The sequence below is a fragment of the Delphinus delphis genome, chromosome 15 (genome assembly GCF_949987515.2).
Source record: "Delphinus delphis chromosome 15, mDelDel1.2, whole genome shotgun sequence".
Classification (NCBI taxonomy): Eukaryota; Metazoa; Chordata; class Mammalia; order Artiodactyla; family Delphinidae; genus Delphinus; species Delphinus delphis.
In genome coordinates this window covers 71720584-71743460 of record NC_082697.1, presented here as the reverse complement: position 1 = coordinate 71743460, position 22877 = coordinate 71720584, and the positions used below count along the sequence as shown (strand labels likewise).

Here is a 22877-nt window from a genome sequence, read left to right as displayed (position 1 = left end):
AATCACTTTGATAATGATGTGAAGGTTGAAGAGACCAGATGATGGCTCTTAAATTTGGGCACTGTCAATAAAAATGAGTGGGGGGGTCAGGTTGAAAAATTATTGAGGATAATTCTATACAATTAAGAAGTGTCTCTGAGTTTTACAATATCCCTGGGAGGCAGGCGTTTCCCCGTTTTACAGAGGGGAAAATGGACTCAGTGAGGCGCAGTGATTTGGCCGAAGTCACACAGCCAGTGGGCGGTGTAGCCCGGGGGTTCAGGCTTGCTTTTGCAGCGCCGCAGGACCCAGCACACGATGAGGATCCGAGCCAGGCGGGTAGCGGCGGGAACTCTCGCCATTTCTACTCGGTAACTGCCGCAAAGCCCAGCGAACATCGACTAGAAAGAAGAGCGGGCGTCCACAGACTGGAAAAGGGAAACGAGGGGCGCGTAGAAGGAATTTTGGGTCTGAGCGGCCACCGTAGTAGCGGCGCTCTGATCCCCATGACAACAGGGAAAAGCAGCGGGAGACTTCTGGGCGGTGCAGTAGCTGCGGCCGATTGGAGCAAACAAGGAGCGGAATCCGTGAACTGCCCGCGGCCCCGAGGGCGCAGGTGATGGGGATAGGTCGTTGGAGGGAGCCCGGGGTTTGGGGACAACGGTAGGATGTGGCCAGGGTCGGGCTGGGGCCTGCGAAGGAGGCGCTGCCCCGAGTCCCCATCATCGCTGTCCGGACCAGGGACCGTCGTTGGGCCTCAGTTTCCCCAAACGGGAAATGGGAGGAGGAGAATGGGCATCCCAGGCCAATGGCCCCTCTCAGTGTCTGAGGCCCAGGACTTTCTCTCCTCTGCAGCTCCTGGACTGACTGGCGCTGTCCTGCCCAATGGACGTGAGTCCTACCCCTCTCTGGAGCGGCCCCCTCAGCGCCCTCCACTCACCCTGACTTTGCCTGCCTTGGAGCCTGGACTGGAGAGGGGGCTCTTTACCCAACATAGACCCTTCCAGCTCAGGACAAGAGCTGTGAGACAGAAAGAGAGTTGCAGGGACGGCCTTCCCATGGAAGGGCACATCCCACTCTGGCAAGATGAGGAGCTAGCCAAGCAACAGAGAAGAAAAGGCATCCCAGGCAGAAGGAACAGCATGGGCAGAGAGGTGGGCGTGAGGGAGAGGCCAGGGCATTTGGGGAACTGCTAGGACTTCAGTATGGCTGGAGTGTAATGGGGGAGAGGGAGAGGTAGGCAGGGCCAGATTGAGGCCTTTGTCGCTGAGATAAGAAGTTTGGACTGAGTCGGTAGGAGCCATTGATGGACCGCAAGGGAGGGAGGGATACGCAGGACAGCTGGTGTGGAAAGGGTCACAACTGCAGGTTGCAAGACAGTTAGAGGCCAGTACTGTGGGCTGAGGGATGGTAAAGTAGTGCCGTGGAAGCAGAGACAATAGATCTGTTTGGAGAGGCATTCTGAAAGGAAAGGCAATAAATCTTGGAAAAGTCTAGAATGACCAACAGGTCCTCGATGGTGCTGAAATGGGGATGACAAGAGAAAAGGCAGGTTTGGGGACAAGACAGTGTAGTCCTATTCACTCTCTCCCCACCACCTGATGGCTGTTCCTCCCCTTTTCCCAGCCACCTCCCGTGTCCCTCCTGGTATTTCTGTGTCCCTGCAGCCCCTCCACATCTCCTCATCACCCCTTCCTCCTGTGCTGTCCAGGCCTCCTCTAGCCCGTGGAATCCAACCCCGGCTCCCGTCAGCAGCCCCTCCCTGCTGCTCCCCATCCCTGCCATTGTCGTCCTCGCTGTGGGCATCTATTTGTTGCTGCTGGGCCTAGTGCTGCTGACTAGGCACTGCCTGCTGGTGAGGGGCCTGGTGGGGGCTGAAGGGTGGGCCTGGGGGAGGAGGAACCTGGTCAATTTTCCCCCTCATTTGTAGGCCCTTACCCTGAGACACCTTTGCCATTTAGTCCCCGCATCTGTCCCTTTCGTGGGACCAGGAGATCCTCTTCTCGTCCTCAGCTGAACCTTCTGCTGCCCCTCTCCCCAAAACTGAGTCTTGGCTGTACCTCCCTACCTGCCGCCTGGCCCAGAGCTTGAGCCCTGCCTTCTCTTAGGCCCAGGGCTGCTGCACAGACTGCAGCTCCCCCTGCAGGAAGCAAGGCGCCTCCAAGCCCCAAGACTGTTGCTGGACCTGCGCAGAAGCCTGTGACTTTCCTCTGCCCAGCCCAGCCCACTACCTGGATGCCTGCTGCCCCCAGCCCGCCGAATCTGTGAGTTCTCGTTCTGGCCCGTGAGTCCTGATCTTGGTACTCTCTGTGCATTATTTTTTTTTTTTTTCGGTACGCGGGCCTCTCACTGCCGTGGCTTCTACTATTGCGGAGCACAGGCTCCGCACGCGCAGGCTTAGCCGCCATGGCTCACGGCCCCAGCCGCTCCGCGGCATGCGGGATCCTCCGGACCGGGGCACGAACCCGCGTCCCCTGCATCGGCAGGCGGACTCTCAATCACTGCACCACCAGGAAAGCCCTGCATTCATTTTTTGGTTCAACAAAATTTATTACTGAGTACCTATTGTAGGCCAGGCACAGTTCCAGGTACTGGGTCAGGTGGAGACAGCCAAAAACAACATATCAGATATTTTCTGGTAATGAAAGCTACTTCGAGAAAGGAAAATAGGGCAGCATCTGGAGAAAGGTAATGTATGTAACATGTAGGGCACATTTCTACTTCTGAAAATGGTAGTTAAAAGAAAAGACAGCCCCTCACAGAGCTCCTTCTGTTTGCAGAGTAAATACGATGTTCTAGATACTGTGCTACCTGATTAACAACCCCGAGAGCTGGATATTTTTAAAAACCTATCTATATGTATTTTTTTTAATTACAAAGTGTGCATGTAGAAATACATAGAAAGTACAAGTCACTTTATAAACTAGCTCTCTAACCAAGGTTGCTACATTTGGTGTATGTCCCTCATATACTAATACACATACAGTACTATCACTGTTGTATTTTACTATTGGTAAAAATGTAGTCATACCACATATACCACACAGACTATTTCCTCACATCTGCCACTTGCCCTTTTTAACGTGGCATCACACCTTGGTTACCTATCCATGTTTTTATCCTCCTTTTGCAGGGGAATAAATTGGCTCAGGGAAATTTAATCACGTTTCCAGCATTCCACAGTAGAGTCTTGCACAGCAAATTGCTCCTTCATGTGTTGAAACAGAACCCTCGGGGAGAAGCCTGGCTCACAGAGGACAGGCCAATTTTGCATTTGTGGCTTTAAAGCCACATGTTAAGTGTAATTGACCACCTTCCTAGGCTCTGATGATTTTGGGCTCAGAGATGTAGACAGCAAAGCTCCTGCCCTTGAAGTGGGGACCTTCCCCAGGGAGGGAAGAGTGAGGGGAAAAGACCAAGCAAATTCGTAACTTGGGCAGACTGCAGTTGCAAATCCCTGCAAGATGTTTTGAGTTTCAAAATAAATTATGGGGCAAGGAGTTCTCCTCTTTCAGGTAATCTGCGTCTGGTTTCCCAGGGATAGCCTGGAGATGGGGCCCAGGGCTGGGGCTAGGGGGACAAAGGGGCAAAAGGAGAAGACCCTGGGTCCTCAAACCTCCTATTCTATAAGAAATGCTCAATTGCACAATGATTTCTGGCCCCCTCTCCTGGGGACACCACTCCCTTCACCTTCTGTCCGCGGGGAGGGAAGAGTCAGAGGCCTCTCTTCCTCCTTGAAAGTGAGGTGCGCTGTCAGGAGGGACTGGCTCCTCCCACTGCCGCCTCCAGGGCTGCAGGGCGTCCAAGCTGGAGACCTCAGGTCCTGATCCTACCCGGCTTCTGCCAGAGCCAGGAAGGATTCTAGAATGACGAATGGCCATTCTTTCCTTGAGCTGTCTTTCCACAAGGCACAGTAAGGCCTCTGTGTTCTTCAGTTTCCTTATAGTAACAATAGCCACCACAAATACTCCAAAGCTCTTGGCTTCTTCACAGCTGTAGAAACTGAGGCTTACAGAGGCCTAAAGCCTGGGTGGAGACACAAACCCAGGCTTCTCTTTCTCTCAGGGAGAAACCTGCCTATGTTACTTCTTTCACAGGTATGTCATGAGGACCTAATTCATTCATTCATTTATTTATTCACTTATGGAAGATTTATGGAGTCACTGTTGAGGCACTGTGCTGAGCCTTGGGGGCGCAGTGGAAACAAGGTAGACACGGCCACCACGGGGCTTACATTCCCGCAAAGGACAGAGAAATAAGTAGGCAATGTGAGAAGTTGCCTCACATTCTGAATCGAGGGTGAGAAATGATGCAATCCAGGGCAGTGGTTGGTTCTCAGCCCCTTGTGTGATCAGAAGCTGGAACGAGGCTTAAATGGGAAGCCAGGCATCCAGGCCCCATGCCCAGCAGATCTGGAATGGGATCAGAATTTGCGAATCTTTAACAAGTTCTTACACGACTGACACATACCACCAGGGTTAAGAGCTATTGCTGAGGGAAAAGCGCTGTGACAGAGGAGCTCCCTTTTGCTGAGAGCTCCCTCCCTACCAGGCACCATGCTTCGTGCCTTCCACTGATTCCCCACAGTGACCCTGTGAAGTAGGTGTTATATTTAAAATATATTTCAGAGATGAGGAAACTGAGGCACAAATCATGAATTAGCCACACCTGGGCCTGAACTAGATTCAAACCCTGAGCTCCAAACAGTAACGATGGCTGGCCTTCACAACTTCAAAGTGAAAGAAATCAGAGTGAAAAACTACAGGCCTAAAGAAACACAGGGCTTAACAGTCATGTGGAGCCCTTGTTTAATGTACTTAAAAAGCAGATTCCTTCCAGAAGCCACAAGGCTGCCTGTGAGAGTCGAGATATCCATTAGCTAGTTATTAACAACTAGAGCCAAACCCTTCCTGGGGGCAGAGCCAAAAAATGCTTTTAATACCCTCTTCTCTGAAGCGAGAGCAGTGGGACCTCTCTCAGCCCCCAATTCTGCGCACAGAATGACGGTGCAAGTCCTCCGAAAACCCACAGAGTTGACTTCAGCCCAGACTGGGACTCCCCAGAGACACCCCAAACCACACCCCCATCAAACACAAGGAAGCCACCTCGCTCTCTCCCCTCCACCATGATATACTTCTACCTCTTTCTAGAGAGACAATTCTTTTAGCAGGAGCAGATGCCCTCCCCTCACCGGAGCCCCTGGTGATATCTGATCTCACCAGTCATCGGACACTGCACCCCGAAACCTCAGCTCTTCTAAAGGTCATTCCCCTATTCCTGGCTTGGCCCGGTGTCTGATTGAGCTGTGCAACTGTGACTGTCACTAACTCTGCCTTAGGCCTCAAGGAGCCAGCCTTGCCACACATCCTGGGTGGGTCCTATTCCAGCCACTTGGCCTGACTCCAGTCCCTGCCTGCAGCGGTGACAGATCATCCGTGTCCCAGGGCAGAAGAGGAGTGGGTCGGAGTGGACCGGTTCTCCCTTCCTAAGGACTTGCTGTTCCTATTCCCCAAGAGGCAGACCTTCTGTCTCCCCTGGGAGATGAGAAGCCCTCTTCTTCCTTCTTTGCCTAAAGAGGGAAAAATGATATGCTTTGATTGATCCATTCATTCAACATTCATCTGTATCTCAGACACCTGCTGAGCGTGAGTCCCCTGGTAGCTCAGTGAAGACGGGAGATGAACTGTCCCTGCCTTAGCAGACCCTGAAAGAAGCTGCTATTCATGCCCCTGGGAAGCAGTTGGTCAGGGGGCATCTCAGGACTGGGAGCAGGCAGGCCCAGACCCATCCCAGCCCCACTCCTTCGTTGTATTCCTTTGCACGATCACTCCCCTCTCTGAACCTCCGTTTCCTCTTTTGTAAAGAGGCCCTCTACTCAAGGTTCTGATAAATAAAAGAGATGTAACTCCTTTTAAACATTAAAAAATTAAATCTGCAAATTACCATTTTTAAGGAAAACTAGATTTTAAAAATCATTCATGAACATAGTCTGTGCCTGGCACAGAGTAGGTGCTCAGAAATAGAAGATGAATGAGATCCAGCTTCGTCTCAGGCCAAGGAAGAAATCCACAAAACCAACAAGTTGTTTTCATCATAGGCAGTGTGTGTGTGCTTTCCCAGTCTAACGACTTTGAATTGCGTGTTATAAGAGAAACATCTCTGAGCTGAACATTGTGACCTAAGGGTGGGTCCAGGGCCAGCTGTCTTCTGGTCCTCAGTCTCCTCATCCATAAGATGGGAAGAAAGAAAGGACCCCCCACCGCCCACCGAATGATTTCTTCCAGCTCCTGAACCCAGCTGTTAGGAACATTGCCTCCTTGCTGATTTCTCAACAACAGAAAGAATTGACTTGTTCCCAAGAATGGTGAATGGCACCCTCTGATCCACTGGGCAAATGGGACTTTGCAGGCCACTCTGTTCCCTTCTCCCCTGAGAAGGAAACAGCTTCAGGCTCTGGTCCCCCTTCCTCCTGCCCAACTCCCTCACCCCGTTCTCCTCTCCCTCAGGATTGGGCCCCTCGCTGCCCTCGCTGCTGCCCGCTCTGTGACTGTGCCTGTGCGTGCCAGCTTCCTGACTGCCAGAGCCTCAACTGTCTCTGCTTTGAGATCAAGCTCCGATGACAAGACGCAGGGTCCCTGCCCTTTGGGGAGCGGCCAGCTCCCAGGGCCCACAGGCCCTGTACCCTGAGGGGCCTCAGGACACTTTTCTCCAGGCTATTGGAACCACAAATGGACTACCCAGCTCACCAGCCTGGCAACCAGCAGTGGAGAGCCTGCCTCCCTGCAGAGTGGGACTCAAGGAGCCCTCCGCCAGCTGCATGGCGGCCCCTTTGGAGGGCCAGAAGAGAGAGTGGCTGGTGCTCTGCCAGGTGCCCCTGCCCTCCTCTCCCCCTCCGCAAGTAAATGATCGTATTTGAAGGTGAGGGTGGGGGACACTGCTCACCACAGTGAGCATTATGGGACAAACTTGGGCCTTGAATATCAGGGTGTAGGGGTACCCCAGGCACACCCTGTCCATGGACTCTTGGTTATTCTCAGGTGTGAGTGTAGTGCCTGCATCTGCTCTCCCTCTAAAGAAACAGGCTCCGGAGAATCACAGCAGCCAGCGAGAGGACCGGAGTCAGGGGAGCAGAGGAGACAGCGAAGGCCACGGATCTGAGTCCCCTACCCTCCTTTCCTCCGCGCAGATCCCTGTCCAAAGATTTCTCCTGACAACCTTTTGAGGGCATCAGTCTGGATTTCCAAGGAAGAAATTTCCTCTGAAGTACTGGTGAGTGGACAGGGGACCCTCCCCCCACCCCCAAAGAGGCAGGCCCACAGCTTCCTCCCCATCCTTCACTTTAGGCCCCCAGCTGGCATGAATGTCAGGAGCTTCAGGTTTCCCTAAATATAGATCCCCTGCCAGGGGATCTGTGGTGAGGAAAGGGCAAGGGTCACCGGAGAAGGTCGGGGACATTGGTTGGGGGTAGGGCAGGAGCTGCCTTATAACCCAGCCCGGGTGTGGCCTGACTCACTCGCTGCTGACCAGGCTCTGCCCGCTCCTTCGGCCTCCTCCTCGCAGGTGGGCGCCAGCAGGACGGAGCGGGGGTGGGGCTGGGCTGAAGGCGTCGGGATTAAGAGGGGAGACCTGGCGGGTAGGATGGGGAGGCTAGAAAAATATCTGGGAGGCTGACAGCGGGCGGACGGATTTTATTTTGGAGAAGGAAGTCAGTGCCAGGGAGAAGTTTCGCAGGGACTCTGGCCCCGCATCCCCAGACTTGCTTGGGCAGAGCAGTAGCCGGCGGGTTTCCGCTGGGTCTGGCTTTCGGGGGGCGGCCCGGGCGGCAGGAGCCAGACCCGCCGGAATGGGGCGCAGATGTCTCCCCGCGGGACACCCGGAACCGCTGCCGCCTCGCCTCCGCCCCTTGCCAACCCCTGCCGTCTCCTCGCGCTCCCCGTGCGTGCCCTCGCCGCCCTCTCTTCCGCCGGGGCTCGCAGTCGCTTGACCTCTGGATTCGGTTACAACGCGACGCACGCTGCCTCAGCGCAGCCGGAAGCTGGGGCTGCCCCGGGCCGCTGGACTGGGCCCCTGGCGGGGGAAGCTGAGCCTCAGTCTTCTCGGGCTGTGCCACCCGCTTTTCTCCGACCCAACCCCCACCGCATCCCCATCTCTGCCGGTGCCCCAAATCGGCTGAGTCACAGCGCCCCAAAGCACGCCAAGCGGGGGGGGGGTGGGGGGAGGAGAAGGGAGAGGGAGGGGAGGGCCCCCGCGACCCGCGGGATGTGGCCCGAGTCACGTCCGAGGGGGACGGGGTGGGGGAAAGGATCGTGTTCTCGCCGCACTGTCCTCGCCCAAGCGCCGCCTCCGGGCTTCGCCTTTCGGGGGGCGGTCTCTCGCACAGTCCCTCGCCTGCAATTGGACGCCGGGGCGCCTCCGGCCCCCTGCAAAGGGAAAATCTCCGCGGAGGGTGGAGCGGTGCCTTTATAAGGCGCGGCACCACCTCCTTCCCGCCCGCCCCCGCGCGCCCCCCCCTCGGGAGCTGAGTAGGCTGCGTTCCCCTTGGAACGCGCCTCAGAACCAGAGTCCCGGTGACGACTGCCGTGTTCGTTCCCTCAGTCCACTCGCCAGCCCGCGGCTCTCCACCGCTGCACCCCGCCAGTCCGCCCCTCTCCTGTGCCAGGTGAGCGCCCCTCGCCACGTGCGAAGGTCAGGGAGAGGGTCGTGGGGAAGGATCCGGGATGTAGTGGCGGGTCGGGCGTCCGCGCGGAGCCCCCCCACCCGGGCCCAGCATCTCCCCTCTCCACCACCACCCACACCTGTGCTCCTAGCCCAGACTCCCCAACTCTTCCAGCTTGAGCTCCCGCGGTTTGCTGCGCAGTCCAAGGGCCGCTCCGCGCTGAGTCACGGCAGGGAGGAAGGAAGCAGGGCGAGATGAAGTACCATTTCCCCCTCCCCTTTTCTTGTTAGGACTCTTGGTGCAAGTATTATGGCCCCTTTGCCTCTGCAGGGATCCTAGGAGGCCCCGAGGGGTGGGGGCCAGCTCATATACTGCCTCAGGGTTCCCGAAAGCGGGTGGTTGGTCCCTGTCCTGGGAGACGGGTGCCCCCGCCGAGCAGGGGAAACCCCTCGGCAGCTTCTGATGCCCCATGAACACTTTTCCCTATTTTTCCTTATCGGGTGACCTTGATTCTGAGCCTGGAACAGCTGCAGCCGCAGAGCAGACATGAGCATTTTTCAGGGGAGGGGGTGGGCGCTTGCCTTTCCTCCACATTCTCTCACCCTGTATGACCAGTGAGAGCGACAAACCACCCCTTTCCTCCACCTCGGGCTAGGCTTCCTCTGCGGCCCTTTTCTGGGCTTCTGATGACCCTCCTGCCTTTTTCCTAACACCCTTTTTCTAACAACCTCCCCCCACCGTGGGGGGAGAAGCCTGACCTTGGGGTGTCCTTGAGGCCATGGAGCCTGAGCCAGCCCTGGGATCTCTGCAAGGAACACTCCTGTAACAGTCAGAAGATCTGGGTGCTACGCTCACATCTGGCTCTAGGGTTGCTGTGTGGCTTGAAACACAGACCTTTTCCCTTTTCAGGCTCCTTTCAGATGAGGAGGTTGGGCCTTCTGCCTTCTGCACAACCTCTAATTCTAAAATACTCTGGTTCGGTTTTGCTTCCAGGCAAGGTGACCCCATGGCAGAGCGCAAGCCAGGAGGGTCCGGCTTCCACGTGACTTGCCTGTCCATGGCTCTGGCCTATTCCCTTTACTCCAGATGCCAGTATACAGCCCCACCCTCAGCTGGGCAACACCCAGCAACAGAGTTAGGAAAGGTACAGGAGGCAGGCCTAGTATAGGGAAGTCAGGTGTAGGGGAGAGCTGGGGACAGCAAGTGTCCCTTGCCCTGACCTCCAGGCAAGGGGCCTTGCTTGTTGGGAGACCACGGGAAGACCCTGCTAACTAGCCCTCCCTGGTCTGTCTCCTGCCCAGGAACCAACAGGCACCATGCCCCACCAATACCCAGCACTGACCCCGGAGCAGAAGAAGGAGCTCTCTGACATTGCTCACCGGATCGTGGCTCCGGGCAAGGGCATCCTGGCTGCAGATGAGTCCACCGGTGCGGGCAGGACACAGTGGGAGGAGGGCCCCAGGTTGGGGGTGATAGGCTGATCCCCTTATTCCCATGTGATGCTTCCCTCCAGGGAGCATTGCCAAGCGACTGCAGTCCATTGGCACCGAGAACACCGAGGAGAACCGGCGCTTCTACCGCCAACTGCTGCTGACTGCCGACGACCGCGTGAATCCCTGCATTGGGGGCGTCATCCTCTTTCATGAGACGCTCTACCAGAAGACAGATGATGGGCGTCCCTTCCCCCAAGTTATCAAAGCCAAGGGCGGTGTTGTGGGCATCAAGGTGAGGGGGCTAGGCCTCAGGGTGTGAGATGTAAGATGGATCTGGGGGAAAGAAATCCAGAGTAGCAGGCTGGGGGATGAACTTCGGGTCGGAAGCCTGGAGACTTGGGTGGAGCCTGCCCCAGATCACCTCCAAATCGCGTGTAAAAAAGCTAGAGACATAGGGACCTGCTTGGCATTTTTAATCCTTGCAATTGTGAGAGGCAGGTGTTACACTTATTATACAATTGAAAAACTAGACGCTCAAGGCCATGAAGCGTTTTGCTCATAGGGTTAGTAAGTGGTAGGAGCCCCGGCTCTCTGTGTGTGTCCTGCTCTATAGGATCAGATAACGTGACTATGTGAAACATTTGCAAATCAGGAAAGATACTTGAGAGAGGAAGTAAAGCGGGGACAGGGCGGGGCTACAGAGGAGAAAAGGGCACTAGAGATCACTTCCCTGTCCTGTGTTGTTGCCCCACTCCAACAGGTAGACAAGGGTGTGGTACCCCTGGCAGGAACAAACGGCGAGACAACCACCCAAGGTGAGAACCGTTTAGCTCCCGGCCCTACCCACCAGCCCACCCAGCTCGGTACCCCTCTGGGTGCCCAGGGTGTGTGGGAGCCACGTGCCCTCTCCTCTGCCATGCTTTGATTCCTCCGTCCCCTCTACAGGGCTGGATGGGCTGTCGGAGCGCTGTGCCCAGTACAAGAAGGACGGAGCTGACTTTGCCAAGTGGCGTTGTGTGCTGAAGATAGGGGAACACACCCCCTCCACCCTCGCCATCATGGAAAACGCCAATGTCCTGGCCCGTTATGCCAGCATCTGCCAGCAGGTGGGCCTGTAGGTCCCCAAGAGGCCACTTCCCACCTCTTTCCATTCCAGCATGTCAGCTAGCCTGCCACCCATGTGCCAGGCTACCTACCTTCCCCAAGGCAACTGCCCCGGATCCTCACCACGCACGAGGCTTGGGCCCGTGGAGGGCTCTGCAAGCAGAAGAGCAGAATAGGGGTTGTGCAGGTGGATCTGGGGAGATGGCTGATCTCCTGCAATCGGCCAAGGGCTGTGAAGCCAGGGGTCTCTGTCGTCATGGAGATAAGATCTTGGTCAGTGGCTGTGGAGAGCCGTAGGTGGGGCTCTGGGTTAGGAGGCCTCAAGGCTGCCCTGTCCCTCACCCCACAGAATGGCATTGTGCCCATCGTGGAGCCTGAGATCCTCCCTGATGGGGACCATGACTTGAAACGCTGTCAGTATGTAACCGAGAAGGTAGGTTGCCTGCCTGGGCAGTGAGGTGGGCTAGAGAGCTGGGCTGGGGGCTCCGGGGCTGACCCCCGTACCCCTCCCTGCTTCACCCCACCCCACTTTGGTCCCGCCCTGCCGTAGGTGCTGGCTGCTGTCTACAAGGCTCTGAGTGACCACCACATCTACCTGGAAGGCACCTTGCTGAAGCCCAATATGGTAACCCCAGGCCACGCCTGCACCCATAAATATTCTCACGAGGAGATTGCCATGGCAACTGTCACAGCGCTGCGTCGCACAGTGCCCCCCGCTGTCCCTGGTGAGACCCACACCCTCATCTTGACCTCTGGGAGGTAGACAGACTGTACCCATAAACCTTGTGCCCATGTGCTCTAATTTCCAGGTCAGCTTCTAGGGCCTCCTACCATTCCCCCGGGTCTCTGACTACAGCCCCTACCCCCATTTCACCCCCTTCTTCTACAGGGATCACCTTCCTATCTGGAGGCCAGAGTGAAGAGGAGGCATCCATCAACCTCAGCGCCATCAACAAGTGTCCCCTGCTGAAGCCGTGGGCGCTGACCTTCTCTTACGGCCGAGCCCTGCAGGCCTCTGCCCTGAAGACTTGGGGTGGAAAGAAGGAGAACCTGAAGGCTGCCCAGGAAGAATACGTCAAGCGAGCCCTGGTGAGGATGGGGCAGGAGGTGGGCAGGGTGCTGGGGTGGATGGGATCTGAGAAGGAACCTTCTCACTCTGGCTCCTCTCCCCTTTTAGGCCAACAGCCTTGCCTGCCAAGGAAAGTACACCCCAAGTGGTAAGGCGGGGGCTGCAGCCAGTGAGTCCCTCTTCATCTCTAACCATGCCTACTAAGCGGAGGTGTTCTAAGGCTGCCCCCTCAACACTCCAGGCTCTGCCCCCTCCCACACTCACTCTTGAAGAGAGGGGGCCTCAACCAGGGCTCCAGGCTGCTCTTTCCCGTCACTCTTGCCTCCCTCGTGACATTGATGCCTGGTGTTGTCTGTGTACGCTAACTCCGCCATTTCCAGCCTACTGCCAATAAACAACTATTTAAGGGGGAGTCTGTTGTCCATGTCTGTGGTGTCTAGGGCAGGGGAGGGCTGGGGGAGGTGGCAGAGCCCAGAGGAGAAAGCGCCCTTGCATTATGTTCTTCCTTCTTGAGCAGAAAAATAGGTGAAGGAGGTGGACTAGTTTAATACTTTGTTTAATACTTGCCCAGGGCTTCAAGAGAAGGGCTTGTGAATTTTCTTCCAACCACCCAGTGCTCTGTTCCTTCTACCAGCAGCATCTGATAAGGCTTACAGTGGGGAAGCGCATGTGTAACTGCTGGTCTTAGGAGGCTGCAGCCTCAGCCTCAGTTTTAGGCCCAGAACTCACAGGTGTAGAAGGCCCCTGTCAAAAAAAACAGCCACTGACAGAAACTAAGATTTCCTGAATCTATAGACCGTACAACATGATAAGTATTCTACAGGAGTAGGTACTGTTATTCCCAATTTGTCCTTAAGGCGATCTTGCCTCACTGTTTCTTGGTTGAAACAAGATTATTAATGCATGTCTTCTTAATCTGCACTGTTAAGCTTGTTTGTTTTCCCATCTTAAAAGGAGATGGGATTAGAACTGACTTCTTAGACTCTGGGCTGTGGAACCCCTTGAAGAACCTGGAATCCTCTCTGACATCCACTTCAACAACACAGACACACACACACACACAACTGTGGAGCTCAGGTTCCAGGTTAAGAACCGAACCTCTGTGGCTTCTGCATTCCATGAAGCCAGAATGAGGGCCCTGCACTTCCCTATACCGTGCTTTGAACCCTTCTCCGTTAACCCAGGCTGGGGTGTAATAGTAACTATATCAGATCTTTTTGGGTATTAAAGATCTTAGTCATAACCAACGACATAGTCCTGCCACTTCCCAAATTTCATGATGTGGACCATTTCCTGTCTGAGCTCTCCTCTAGAGGGGGAAAAAAAACTTCACCTTTCTGATCTCTGGACCTACTGAATCCCTATAGTCACTGCATAGAAACTTAGTACCTTGTAGGAATTTCAGAACTTAGTCCTTTACCTTTCTCTGCACATTTGCATCTGTTGCCTACATCCAAAACAGAACTGGTGTCTAGTGCCCCTTAAAACTGTGGCCTCACTTCTGTGCCTAGCCTCACTCAGCTCTCTGTGAAACAGTCTGAAGTAAAGCAACTAGAAATTGAGGGTCCATAGAAGATAGCAAAAAGGACATTCCAAAAGGGCTCTGACACCAGGAAGTTTGTTTAAAGACCAATCACTTCCTCTGCGTGCAGCAAGAGACTAGGGAAGCAGAGGACATCAAATGTCAGTTTGGGATGTTTTATAAAGTTTCTAATGACAAAGCGCCAGAAAGAGTAAGTGACAGAAGAAGGAACTAGAACTGAGGACACAGCTTTCCTGGGTTCAGATTTCAACTTTGGGGACTTCCCTGGTGGTGCAGTGGTTAAGAATCCACCTGCCAATGCAGGGGACACGGGTTCGACCCCTGGACCGGGATGATCCCACATGCCGCGGAGCAACTAAGCCCGTGCGCCACAACTGCTGAGGCTGCATGCACCCTAGAGCCCGCGAGCCACAACTACTGAAGCCGGCGTGCTGTGCTCCACAAGAGAAGCCAGCGCAATAAGTCCGCGCACTGCAATGAAGAGTAGCCCCTGCTCACTGCAACTAGAGAAAGCCCGCAGGCAGCAACGAAGACCCAACACAGCCAAACAAACAAAAACTTCAACTTCGATTCAAACCCAAAGTTCTTAGCTATGCAACCATGAACAAGTTACTTCACCTTTTTAAGCCAGTTTCCTCCTCTAAAAAAAAAGTAAAACTGAGGACAATAAGCAGCTGAGGGGTTTCAAAGGGACCATTCTGGAATCGGGGAGGTCATGTTAACTGAGGTATAGACTTGGTGTGGGGAAGGTGGACTCCTCCACTTCTAATTTCGGAGGTCCTCCACAGCAGAGACTTCTCTGGGGCCCTGGAAAGAGATCCGGACTGGAATTCCTTCACCATTGAACGAATACTTCTGTATGCCAACTGTTCCAGGCCTTGTTCAAAGTAAGCACTGGGGCTGCAAGTATTAACAGGGCAAAGTTCCATCCCTCAGGGATTGTAATGGGGGAGGCCTGCTAAAACAGGTAAACAAAAACGTGTAACTTAAAGTTACAGGGTGGAGTCCCGGCTCAGCTCCAGTTTCCCTCACTGAGATGGGGGGACAGGACTGAGGCTCCCCAACATCCCTCGCAGCGCCAATCGGCTTAGCCCACAATCACTTCCGTCCGCTTGTTGCCGACATCCGGTTCCTTGGGCTCATTTCCATTCCCAGGCTTGAGGGGGTGGGGTAAGGGCGCGGCGTGGGAGGGGGAGTGTGTGTATGACGCCACGTCCGGCACGCGGCGGAACTAGTCTTCCTCTGCTTCCGCGGCGCGGCCGGAAGTGGGAGAGGTGGTGGCGGCGGCCCAAAGCGGAGGGAAGGGGGAAGACAGGGACCCCCGGGAGCCGGAGCCGGAGTTGCCGCGGCGGTAATAGTCTGAGACCCCTCTAGGCCACCGTACCCCGCGCGGGCCCTTTGGGCTCGACGGGAGTTAGCGGGGGTGCTGCCCGGCCTGTGGGACGCTGGGGGCCCGGGAGCCGATGTGAGGAGAGGCGGGAGTGGGGAGGCCGGGCCAGCTCCAGAATCGAGTTGCCCCCGACCCCGACCCGGCGCCCCCTAGGGACACTCTGATCCGCGGGCTTGTCTTCGCCTTTCCCAGGAGACCCCTGTGCGGTGCGGAGGGGGCGGCGGCCCCGGCTCTGACCCGCGCCGGGGGGTGGGCCATGGCGGAGATCAGCGACCTGGACCGGCAGATCGAGCAGCTGCGGCGCTGCGAGCTCATCAAGGAGAGCGAAGTTAAGGCCCTGTGCGCGAAGGCTAGGTGAGTCCTGTGGCTCCGGGGAAGAGAGGCCTGGGGTTCCGGCCTCGGGCAAATCCAGCTGAGAACTTTGGGCCTGGCTCCTCCTGGAAGCTTTCCTGGAGAGGAGCGGAATAGGGCCTCTTCCCTCGAGGAGCAGCCAGCCTGTTGGGGGAAGACAGACCTGGATGAAGTCACTTGAAGTATTAGATGATGTGTTTTCAGTGGAGTTAGTTACAGAAAGTACTTAGGAAGCTCAGGGAAACAACCCTGTCTGTCTGGGGGGGGAACAGAGAACGTTTCTTGGAGGAACTTTGGGATAGACCTCGAAGAATAAGATGATAAAAGGGAGTGTCAGCAAGAACAGGAGTTCAAGGCAGAAAAACTAAAGACTCTGTGGTTTACAGTGTTCTTTTAATTCCAATAACAACCCTAAAAGGTGGATGGAATTGATCCCATCTTACAGGTGAGGACTCTCATATTAAGCAATTAAGGGATGGATCATGAAGCCAGTTCTCCATGTCCTGTCCCTTTTCGGGCCATAATGCAAGACAGTGGAGTTGGATCACTCTCATATTCATTGTGGGAGCCTAGGAAATAGTAGCCAATAAGCCAGAGTAGAATTAAGCAAGGTGTGGAGGGAGGCCCAACTCAGTTCTGTGGCAAGTAGGGTGACGTAGTGATGAAGAACCAGGTTTTGGAATATGATGGCACTAGGTTGGAATCAGCTCTGCCAACTTCCTCGCTGTGTTGGTGATGTTGAGGTCTCTGAGACTCTGTTTCTTCATGTGGGGATAATAGTACTTAATAAGGTGGTTGGTGCTTGGGATGTGCTTAGCATAGGCTTTGGTAAAATGTAAGTGCTGGACAAACGTTGGGTGTTACTGAAATTATTTTGTAGGAAGAGGGCAATGCTGATATGGACAGAAGTTATTAGAGAAGGATTATGAGAGAAGGTGGCCTTGAAAGGTGAAAATAATTTGGATGGCTGATGGGGGCAGGCCCAGTGAGGAAGGGCATTCCTAGCAGGGTGAGAATAGGAGTGGAGCCCTGAGATGTGTGGGCAGCGGTGAGGAGACCAGTTACCTGCCTCCTGAGGAACTTTCCATGGCTTCCACCATGCTGGAGAATTGTGGGGAAAGTGCCAGCAGAACCACCCCACATTGATGGAACGACAGGCCCACTGCCAGCCTGGCCTTGTACTGCCAAAGAACTTGTATCCATCTCCTTCCCACAGCCATCCAGTGAGGTTGGAATTATTAGGCCCATTTTACAGAACAGGAAGCTGTGACTCCTTGAAGCCTAGTGATTTGACCAAGGCCACCCAGAGAGAAAGTGGCCGTCGGGCTCTTTGCTTGGCTTTGCCCCCACACAAACCTGTAACAGCCGGACAGGTCCTGCATGGATTTGGTGAACAGGCAGGGCCTGCTTTTAAATGCTCATCTGTGGCTCGTCATGTATTCAGTCTTCATTGCTCTTTGCAGCCCTGTGGAATAGGCAGGGCATGGGGTGAGTTTTTCACAGAGAGGACACTGAGCCTCAGAGAAGATAATGTCTTGCCCCTGGTCTCACAGCTGATCGGCGGGGAGCCTGGTTTTGGATCCAGGTCTTTGGCCATACTCCACGCTCACTGACAGCCAGGCAGACAGACATTTAGACTCTGTGAGAGGCAGCAGGGGGCTACTGAGGGGTGGAAGGGTCCTGCCCAGCTCCTAAGATGGAGCTTGGAGGTATTAGGCTCAGGCCTGAGGTGGCCATTGTAATCCCAGGCCCAATCTGGAGGAGGACCAACTCTAGCACCTGGCCATGGCCTCCTGAGGACCCACCAGGGGCCCAGGCTGAGGCTGGTCGTGTCAGGAGCTTTTGCTTGCTCAGATGGTATGGAGGCTCAAAACCTTGGAACTACAGAGGCCTGGGAGCTGAATTTGCTCTTGTGAAAAACATCAGCACATTAGAACGGCCGAGGGTTTTGAATCGGGGGTGGTCTTTGGTAGGAAGTATGGCCTTGTCACCTATAAACAGTGTGACCCTGGTCAAGTCACTCTACATCTCCAAGTCTTTGAAATCCTTACGGAGCCTGCATGAGATTCTTCATATCCAGGGTCAGGGTCTGGCGCTTTGGTCGGCAGTGTTCGTTGTGGAAGTGAAGGTGAGCAGGTGTGAGCCGTGAGAGGGCTGGTGGTGTGCTGCAGGTGACAGAGCTGGGGCCTGGTTCCCACGCTGTGCTGAGGCCTTGCTGGCACTGAGGTAGGTTGCAACCCAGAGTCTGTGGAAGGGGCTGGTATAAAGTCTCAGGAAATTGGGTCCCCGAGGTTCCAATTCAGCCACTCTCCAGCTTTGTGACCTCGATTCTGACCCTTTTTTCTCTAAAGCCTCAGTTCCTTTGTCAGATGAGGATGGAAGGAACCTCCCGAGTCAGTTGGAAAGGTCATTATAAGCAGTCACGTGGCGGATGTTTGGCACAAGACGCAGTACAGGTGGGAGAGCCTTGCTGCTGTTTGGCCCCTTGGGCCACCGCCAGCGCCTCCTGCCACTCCTGGAAACCGAGGCACACCTCCCTGGAGCCACCTTAGTCATACAGAGCACCCTAAGCCCAGGGAACTCCTGGTCTTGTGGGAGGGGACTGGCAGAGAGAGGGCTGAGCAAGTGCCTCCCACGTCAGACTAGCTTGGTAAGGGCCACACTCTGGAGCAGGCTGCCTTGGTTCAGTTTCTGCCTGTGTGACTGGCCGCTTTCTTCATCTGAGCCATAGGAATCATCACAGTGCCTGCCTTCGAGGGTGGTGGTTTGATTACCTGCATCATCTGTGCAGAGCTCTTACTACCGTCCTGGCATGTGGTATGAACTGAAGTGTTCACGGCTGCTGTGATCATCAAGGACAAAATCTAGAAACACGGCACTACTTACTATTAGGTGTCTGTAATGGACAAAGCAATGTCATGTCAAGCTCACTCAGGTAGAAGTTGACTGCACTGCAAGGAGAAAGGGAGGACAAAGTCCTCACTTCCTCTAAATAAATAATAGAAAAGCATCAACAGCGTATCACTTTGAAGGTGCCTCCGACGGCCGGCCTGCCCAGGGCACCAGCCCTATGACTTGGGACAGTCCGGGAGGAGGCCCCTGTGGTGGGGAGAGAAGGGCTGTAAGAGCTCAGCCAAGGGCACGGTCTCTGAGCAGAGGGCCCTGTGGAGAGGAGGAGGAGGACATCTGTTTTCTGGGCGTAAGTGCTGGCTGTGTGAAAGGGAGCAGCATGGAGGGCCAAGGTCGGGAAAGTCCCAGACTCCTTGCAAAGGCTGAACAAGAGCTTGGGCTTTGGCCTGTTGGCAGCAGGGAGCCACACACAGAAGGGTCTTGAGCAGTGGGGCTGTGGTCAGGCTATCCTGGGGAAATTGCACACCTCCGACCTGCCCCCTAGAGGTTCAAGGACAGCCTCATATCCTCCCCTACCCCGCAGAAAAGGTCAGGAATAGGGTTGGGCTGGCTCAGCTTTGGTGACCCTGGTCTTCTCCTGTCTCCAGAGAGATCTTGGTGGAGGAGAGCAACGTGCAGAGGGTGGACTCGCCAGTCACAGTGAGTACCCGCTGTCCCTCCACAGCCTGGCTTGGTCTTTTAGGCACGTGGTCATTCCCGTTAATCTTGTGGGCTCTGAGGTCTACCCCTCATCCCTGAGAGCCCCATCTTCAGGGGAGCTTTGCTAGAAGAATTGGCTGTTATGGGCAGGGTCTTTGGAGTCGTTGGAGGGATGCTCTTGACCAGGGCAGAAGAACTCAGTTTGGTGAGTGATGACTCCATGTGTTCCTGTGTGTTATTAGTGACTTTATTCTGGGTGCCTGGTGGGGAGTAGGGAGAGGAGGGGGCCAGGTCCTCTGGGAGCTGCAGGTCTAGCTGGAAAGAATTGGCTCTAGCTCTTGCCCCCAGAATAGTTGGCACTCAGTGCGGGATGGGGGGATTGGAGTAGGAGAGTAGATTCTTGGCCCTGAGAAGCAGAGGCTTAGCCGAGAGAGATAAGGATCTTCTCAAGCAGTGGGTGTTTTGAAGGACAGCCCCTGGTAGCAGAGGCTTTCGGACTGTTGAGTTCCGACCTGCTTTCTCACTTCCAGGTATGCGGTGACATCCATGGACAATTCTATGACCTCAAGGAGCTGTTCAGAGTGAGTGTGGGGAAACAATGGGAAAGGTGACCTGGGGGATGACTGGAAGACCCCTTTAACTGAGAGTGGAAAAACTTTCGAGTTAGGTGAGTGGAGTGGAGGCCAGAGGCCCCTAGTCAGGTGGGCCCATTGTGAAAGAAGGGCCTCAACTTGACTGGAAATGGGCCACCACAGTGGGTCGGGGACAGTTTAGGACCAAGCAGAACCTTCTTCCTCCCTCCCCAGGTGGGAGGCGACGTCCCTGAGACTAACTACCTCTTCATGGGGGACTTTGTGGATCGTGGTTTCTACAGCGTCGAAACGTTCCTCCTGCTGCTGGCACTTAAGGTGGGACCCCCCGACTTCTGGACCCCAGACCTGGGCCACCTCAGGCCTGACCTGTCTGCATCCTTTCCGCCCTCATCTCCTGCCCATCCACCCCCAACTCTTGAGCTGTGCTGCTGGTGACGGACACATTCTGCTTGGGTGGTCAGAGAAGCTTTCCTTGACTTGGGGACATCTGATTGGGCCCCTGGAGGATGAGGTCAGAGGGACGGCATTGTAGGGGAGGAAATAGAGGCTCATCCAGTTCAGAAAGTGGCAAGGAGTTGAGTTCAGCTGGGTGCATTATCCATTGCGGGAGAGAGGCTGTAAGGGACCAGATGACAGAGTGCTCTGAGTGTCTCGCTAAGGGCTTGGTCTGTACCTGGTGGATGAAGGAGGGGCCATTAGGTTTGTAGTTGATGTGAGGGGGGCAGGAGGTGGGAGAGGATTCAGCTTTGCATCCTCTGGAGGAGGGACCGGGAGTGTGTGAGGTGGATGTAACACAGTTCAGGCAGAGGTGACATGAATCTGGGCCACGGCAGTAGTGATGAGGATGGAGCGGGGCTAGCAGATGTGAGGACATCTAGGAGCACGACACAGAGCCTCGACCCCAGGCCTGGCATGGTGCCTACCTCCAGGTTCGCTATCCTGACCGCATCACCCTGATCCGGGGCAACCACGAAAGCCGTCAGATCACCCAGGTCTACGGCTTTTATGACGAGTGTCTGCGCAAGTACGGCTCGGTGACCGTGTGGCGCTACTGCACTGAGATCTTTGACTACCTCAGCCTGTCGGCCATCATCGATGGCAAGGTAGGCCCGCCACACAGCTCCCGGGGATGGGAGAGATGGAAGAGGCACCGGGCCTCAGCCTCCCTTCCCACCTGTCTCGCTCTCCCCTGTAGATCTTCTGTGTGCACGGGGGCCTTTCCCCCTCCATCCAGACACTGGACCAGATCCGGACAATTGACCGAAAGCAAGAGGTGCCTCATGACGGGCCCATGTGTGACCTGCTCTGGTCCGACCCTGAAGGTGAGGGCAGGAGCTCTACTCTTAGTTTAGTGGGTGACTCGGGGTCCTGTGGTTAAAGCAGGTGCCTCGAAGGGACAGCCCAAGCCGGTGAGTTTGGGGCAGAGCAGAGCGGGGCTGGTCCTCACTGGCGTCCGTGCTTGAGGGCCAACTGGCTGGCACCCTTGAGGAGGAGGAGAGCATGGGGAGCTGGGTGCTTTGAGCTGGGGGATTGGTGGGGATGTATGTCATTGCTCAGGGGCTTGTTGAGGACAAAATCATCGGCTCCCTGAATGTGAAGGGGCTTCTGCAGAGGTCAGACTCCCAGAATGGTAGCCCCCTGAGGACCCCTCACTTTGTGGGCCTCCTCAGCTAGTATGGAGCAGAGCCGGGATGAAAGCCAAGCCTCCTCATCCCCGTCTAGGGCTCTTGTGCTGTAACAGCAGCCTCCACTCCCTCGCTGCCCTGTTACTACCTCCCCGCCGGCTGGGCAGCCCGGGGTCACAGGTGCTGTCCTGGTGTGGTTACTGTCAGCACCTCCTTTCGCTCTTGTGTGTACCTGTTTGGACAGTAAATTACACGGTCACCCTGATGGTGAGGTGGCTCAACTATCAGGAAATTCTTTCTTCTTTGGAGCTTATCTGCTTCAGCATTTGCTGTCCTGCCCCCAGGCTCCCTCAACGCATTCGGGCCCTGTGCTCCTGCTGCACAGGCCTAACTGGGGGAGGGACAGGGCACTCTCCTGCAAAGGGCCGCGGATAGCCACTGATGCCCTGAAGACACCCTCTCGGCATCCCTACCCTCATCTGCCTCAGACACAACAGGCTGGGGCGTGAGCCCCCGTGGGGCTGGCTACCTATTTGGCAGTGACGTGGTGGCCCAGTTCAATGCAGCCAACGACATTGACATGATCTGCCGCGCCCACCAACTGGTGATGGAAGGTTACAAGTGGCACTTCAACGAGACTGTACTCACTGTGTGGTCAGCACCCAACTACTGCTACCGGTGAGCTGCCTGGGCTGGGAGGTTGAGGTGGGGATCTAGGCTGACCCGACCCACTCCTTTAACACTGCTGCCCTCCGACTTCCAGCTGTGGGAATGTGGCAGCCATCTTGGAGCTGGACGAGCATCTCCAGAAAGATTTCATCATCTTTGAGGCCGCTCCCCAAGAGACACGGGGCATCCCCTCCAAAAAGCCCGTGGCTGACTACTTCCTGTGACCCCTCTGGCCCCTGCCCCCTCCAGCCCCTCTGGCCCCTGGACCACTGTGACTCTGCCCTCTTCAGACGAAGGCTGGGGGGCTGTCCCCGGCTATGCTGTCCCCCCAAAAGAGGGCACTTCACGGGTGAGGACTTTTCTGGAGAGGCTTGGAGCCTTTGCTCCATGTTCCTCCTCCCGTGTCTCCCCACTTGAACCGTGAAGTTTCCAATAATTTTGTTTTTCTTTTTTTTTCTTTTTTTTTTGTTTGTTTTTAGATAAAAATTTTGAGAAGAAAAAAAAAAAAGAAAAAAATCTAATAAAAGAAGAAAAATGGTCTTTGGGTTTGTGTCGGAATTGATTGGGGATGAGCAGTGGTGCCAGCGCAGCCTGGTAGATGTCAGGACATTGACTGCCCTGGAACCCCAGTCCTGCCAGCAAGGTGCGGCTCAGGCGTCAACTTGCCCAGAGCCTCCTGGTCCCCATCCAGTGACAGTGACCGCTCCCGAGGGCTTCCTGAGTGCTAGGTAGAGGGGCGGGTTCTCAGGCAGCCCTATTTAATTCTCAGAACATTGAGTGTCAAGACACTGATTCCCCCGTTTTCCTGAAGAGGAAACAGGCCCAGAGTGTTGATTTACACGCACAAGGTCAAGCAGCTGGAAATGACAAGTCTAGACTGGGGCCTGGGTCTCCTCACAGAACCTGTGCTCACACA

The 22877-nt window shown here is 55.3% G+C and overlaps 3 protein-coding genes across 6 annotated transcripts; all 3 read left to right on the top strand.

Annotated features, from left to right (window-relative positions):
- The first annotated feature begins 536 nt into the window (after nucleotides 1-536).
- On the top strand, nucleotides 537-8636 carry LOC132438129 (uncharacterized). Its single transcript, XM_060032036.1, has 7 exons — nucleotides 537-595; nucleotides 835-870; nucleotides 1691-1834; nucleotides 2088-2243; nucleotides 6486-6847; nucleotides 7166-7248; nucleotides 8575-8636. Exons 2-5 carry the CDS (start codon nucleotides 865-867, stop codon nucleotides 6597-6599), a joined length of 420 nt encoding a protein of 139 aa, XP_059888019.1. The 5' UTR covers nucleotides 537-595; nucleotides 835-864; the 3' UTR covers nucleotides 6600-6847; nucleotides 7166-7248; nucleotides 8575-8636.
- On the top strand, nucleotides 7462-12653 carry ALDOA (aldolase, fructose-bisphosphate A). 3 transcript variants are annotated; one of them, XM_060032035.1, is made up of 9 exons: nucleotides 7462-7539; nucleotides 9937-10063; nucleotides 10149-10360; nucleotides 10829-10883; nucleotides 11014-11174; nucleotides 11522-11605; nucleotides 11723-11897; nucleotides 12062-12261; nucleotides 12350-12653. In XM_060032035.1, exons 2-9 carry the CDS (start codon nucleotides 9952-9954, stop codon nucleotides 12443-12445), a joined length of 1095 nt encoding a protein of 364 aa, XP_059888018.1. In that variant the 5' UTR covers nucleotides 7462-7539; nucleotides 9937-9951; the 3' UTR covers nucleotides 12446-12653. The 3 variants fall into 3 exon arrangements, with proteins under 3 accessions (XP_059888018.1, XP_059888017.1, XP_059888016.1); XM_060032034.2 differs by lacking the exon at nucleotides 7462-7539 and adding an exon at nucleotides 8480-8638; XM_060032033.1 differs by lacking the exon at nucleotides 7462-7539 and adding an exon at nucleotides 9761-9779.
- A 2366-nt stretch (nucleotides 12654-15019) lies between these two features.
- On the top strand, nucleotides 15020-22500 carry PPP4C (protein phosphatase 4 catalytic subunit). 2 transcript variants are annotated; one of them, XM_060032031.1, is made up of 9 exons: nucleotides 15020-15135; nucleotides 15367-15528; nucleotides 19023-19074; nucleotides 19605-19655; nucleotides 19881-19982; nucleotides 20597-20770; nucleotides 20863-20989; nucleotides 21781-21970; nucleotides 22056-22500. In XM_060032031.1, the coding sequence occupies exons 2-9, from the start codon at nucleotides 15431-15433 to the stop codon at nucleotides 22183-22185; spliced, it is 924 nt and encodes a 307-aa protein (XP_059888014.1). In that variant the 5' UTR covers nucleotides 15020-15135; nucleotides 15367-15430; the 3' UTR covers nucleotides 22186-22500. The 2 variants fall into 2 exon arrangements, with proteins under 2 accessions (XP_059888014.1, XP_059888015.1); XM_060032032.1 differs by lacking the exons at nucleotides 15020-15135; nucleotides 15367-15528; nucleotides 19023-19074 and adding an exon at nucleotides 19115-19279.
- The last annotated feature ends 377 nt before the right edge of the window (nucleotides 22501-22877 follow it).

Excerpts from the sequence above, each read along its gene's own strand:
- PPP4C (XM_060032031.1), top strand. The coding sequence starts at position 15,431 with ATGGCGGAGATCAGCGACCTGGACCGGCAGATCGAGCAGCTGCGGCGC. Across the intron at positions 15,529-19,022 it reads GCCCTGTGCGCGAAGGCTAG|AGAGATCTTGGTGGAGGAGA; the intron begins GTGAGTCCTGTG and ends TCCTGTCTCCAG. Across the intron at positions 19,983-20,596 it reads TCCTGCTGCTGGCACTTAAG|GTTCGCTATCCTGACCGCAT; the intron begins GTGGGACCCCCC and ends GCCTACCTCCAG.
- LOC132438129 (XM_060032036.1), top strand. Across the intron at positions 1,835-2,087 it reads TGACTAGGCACTGCCTGCTG|GCCCAGGGCTGCTGCACAGA; the intron begins GTGAGGGGCCTG and ends GCCTTCTCTTAG. Across the intron at positions 2,244-6,485 it reads GCCCCCAGCCCGCCGAATCT|GATTGGGCCCCTCGCTGCCC; the intron begins GTGAGTTCTCGT and ends CCTCTCCCTCAG.
- ALDOA (XM_060032035.1), top strand. The coding sequence starts at position 9,952 with ATGCCCCACCAATACCCAGCACTGACCCCGGAGCAGAAGAAGGAGCTC. Across the intron at positions 10,884-11,013 it reads CGGCGAGACAACCACCCAAG|GGCTGGATGGGCTGTCGGAG; the intron begins GTGAGAACCGTT and ends TCCCCTCTACAG. Across the intron at positions 11,898-12,061 it reads AGTGCCCCCCGCTGTCCCTG|GGATCACCTTCCTATCTGGA; the intron begins GTGAGACCCACA and ends CTTCTTCTACAG.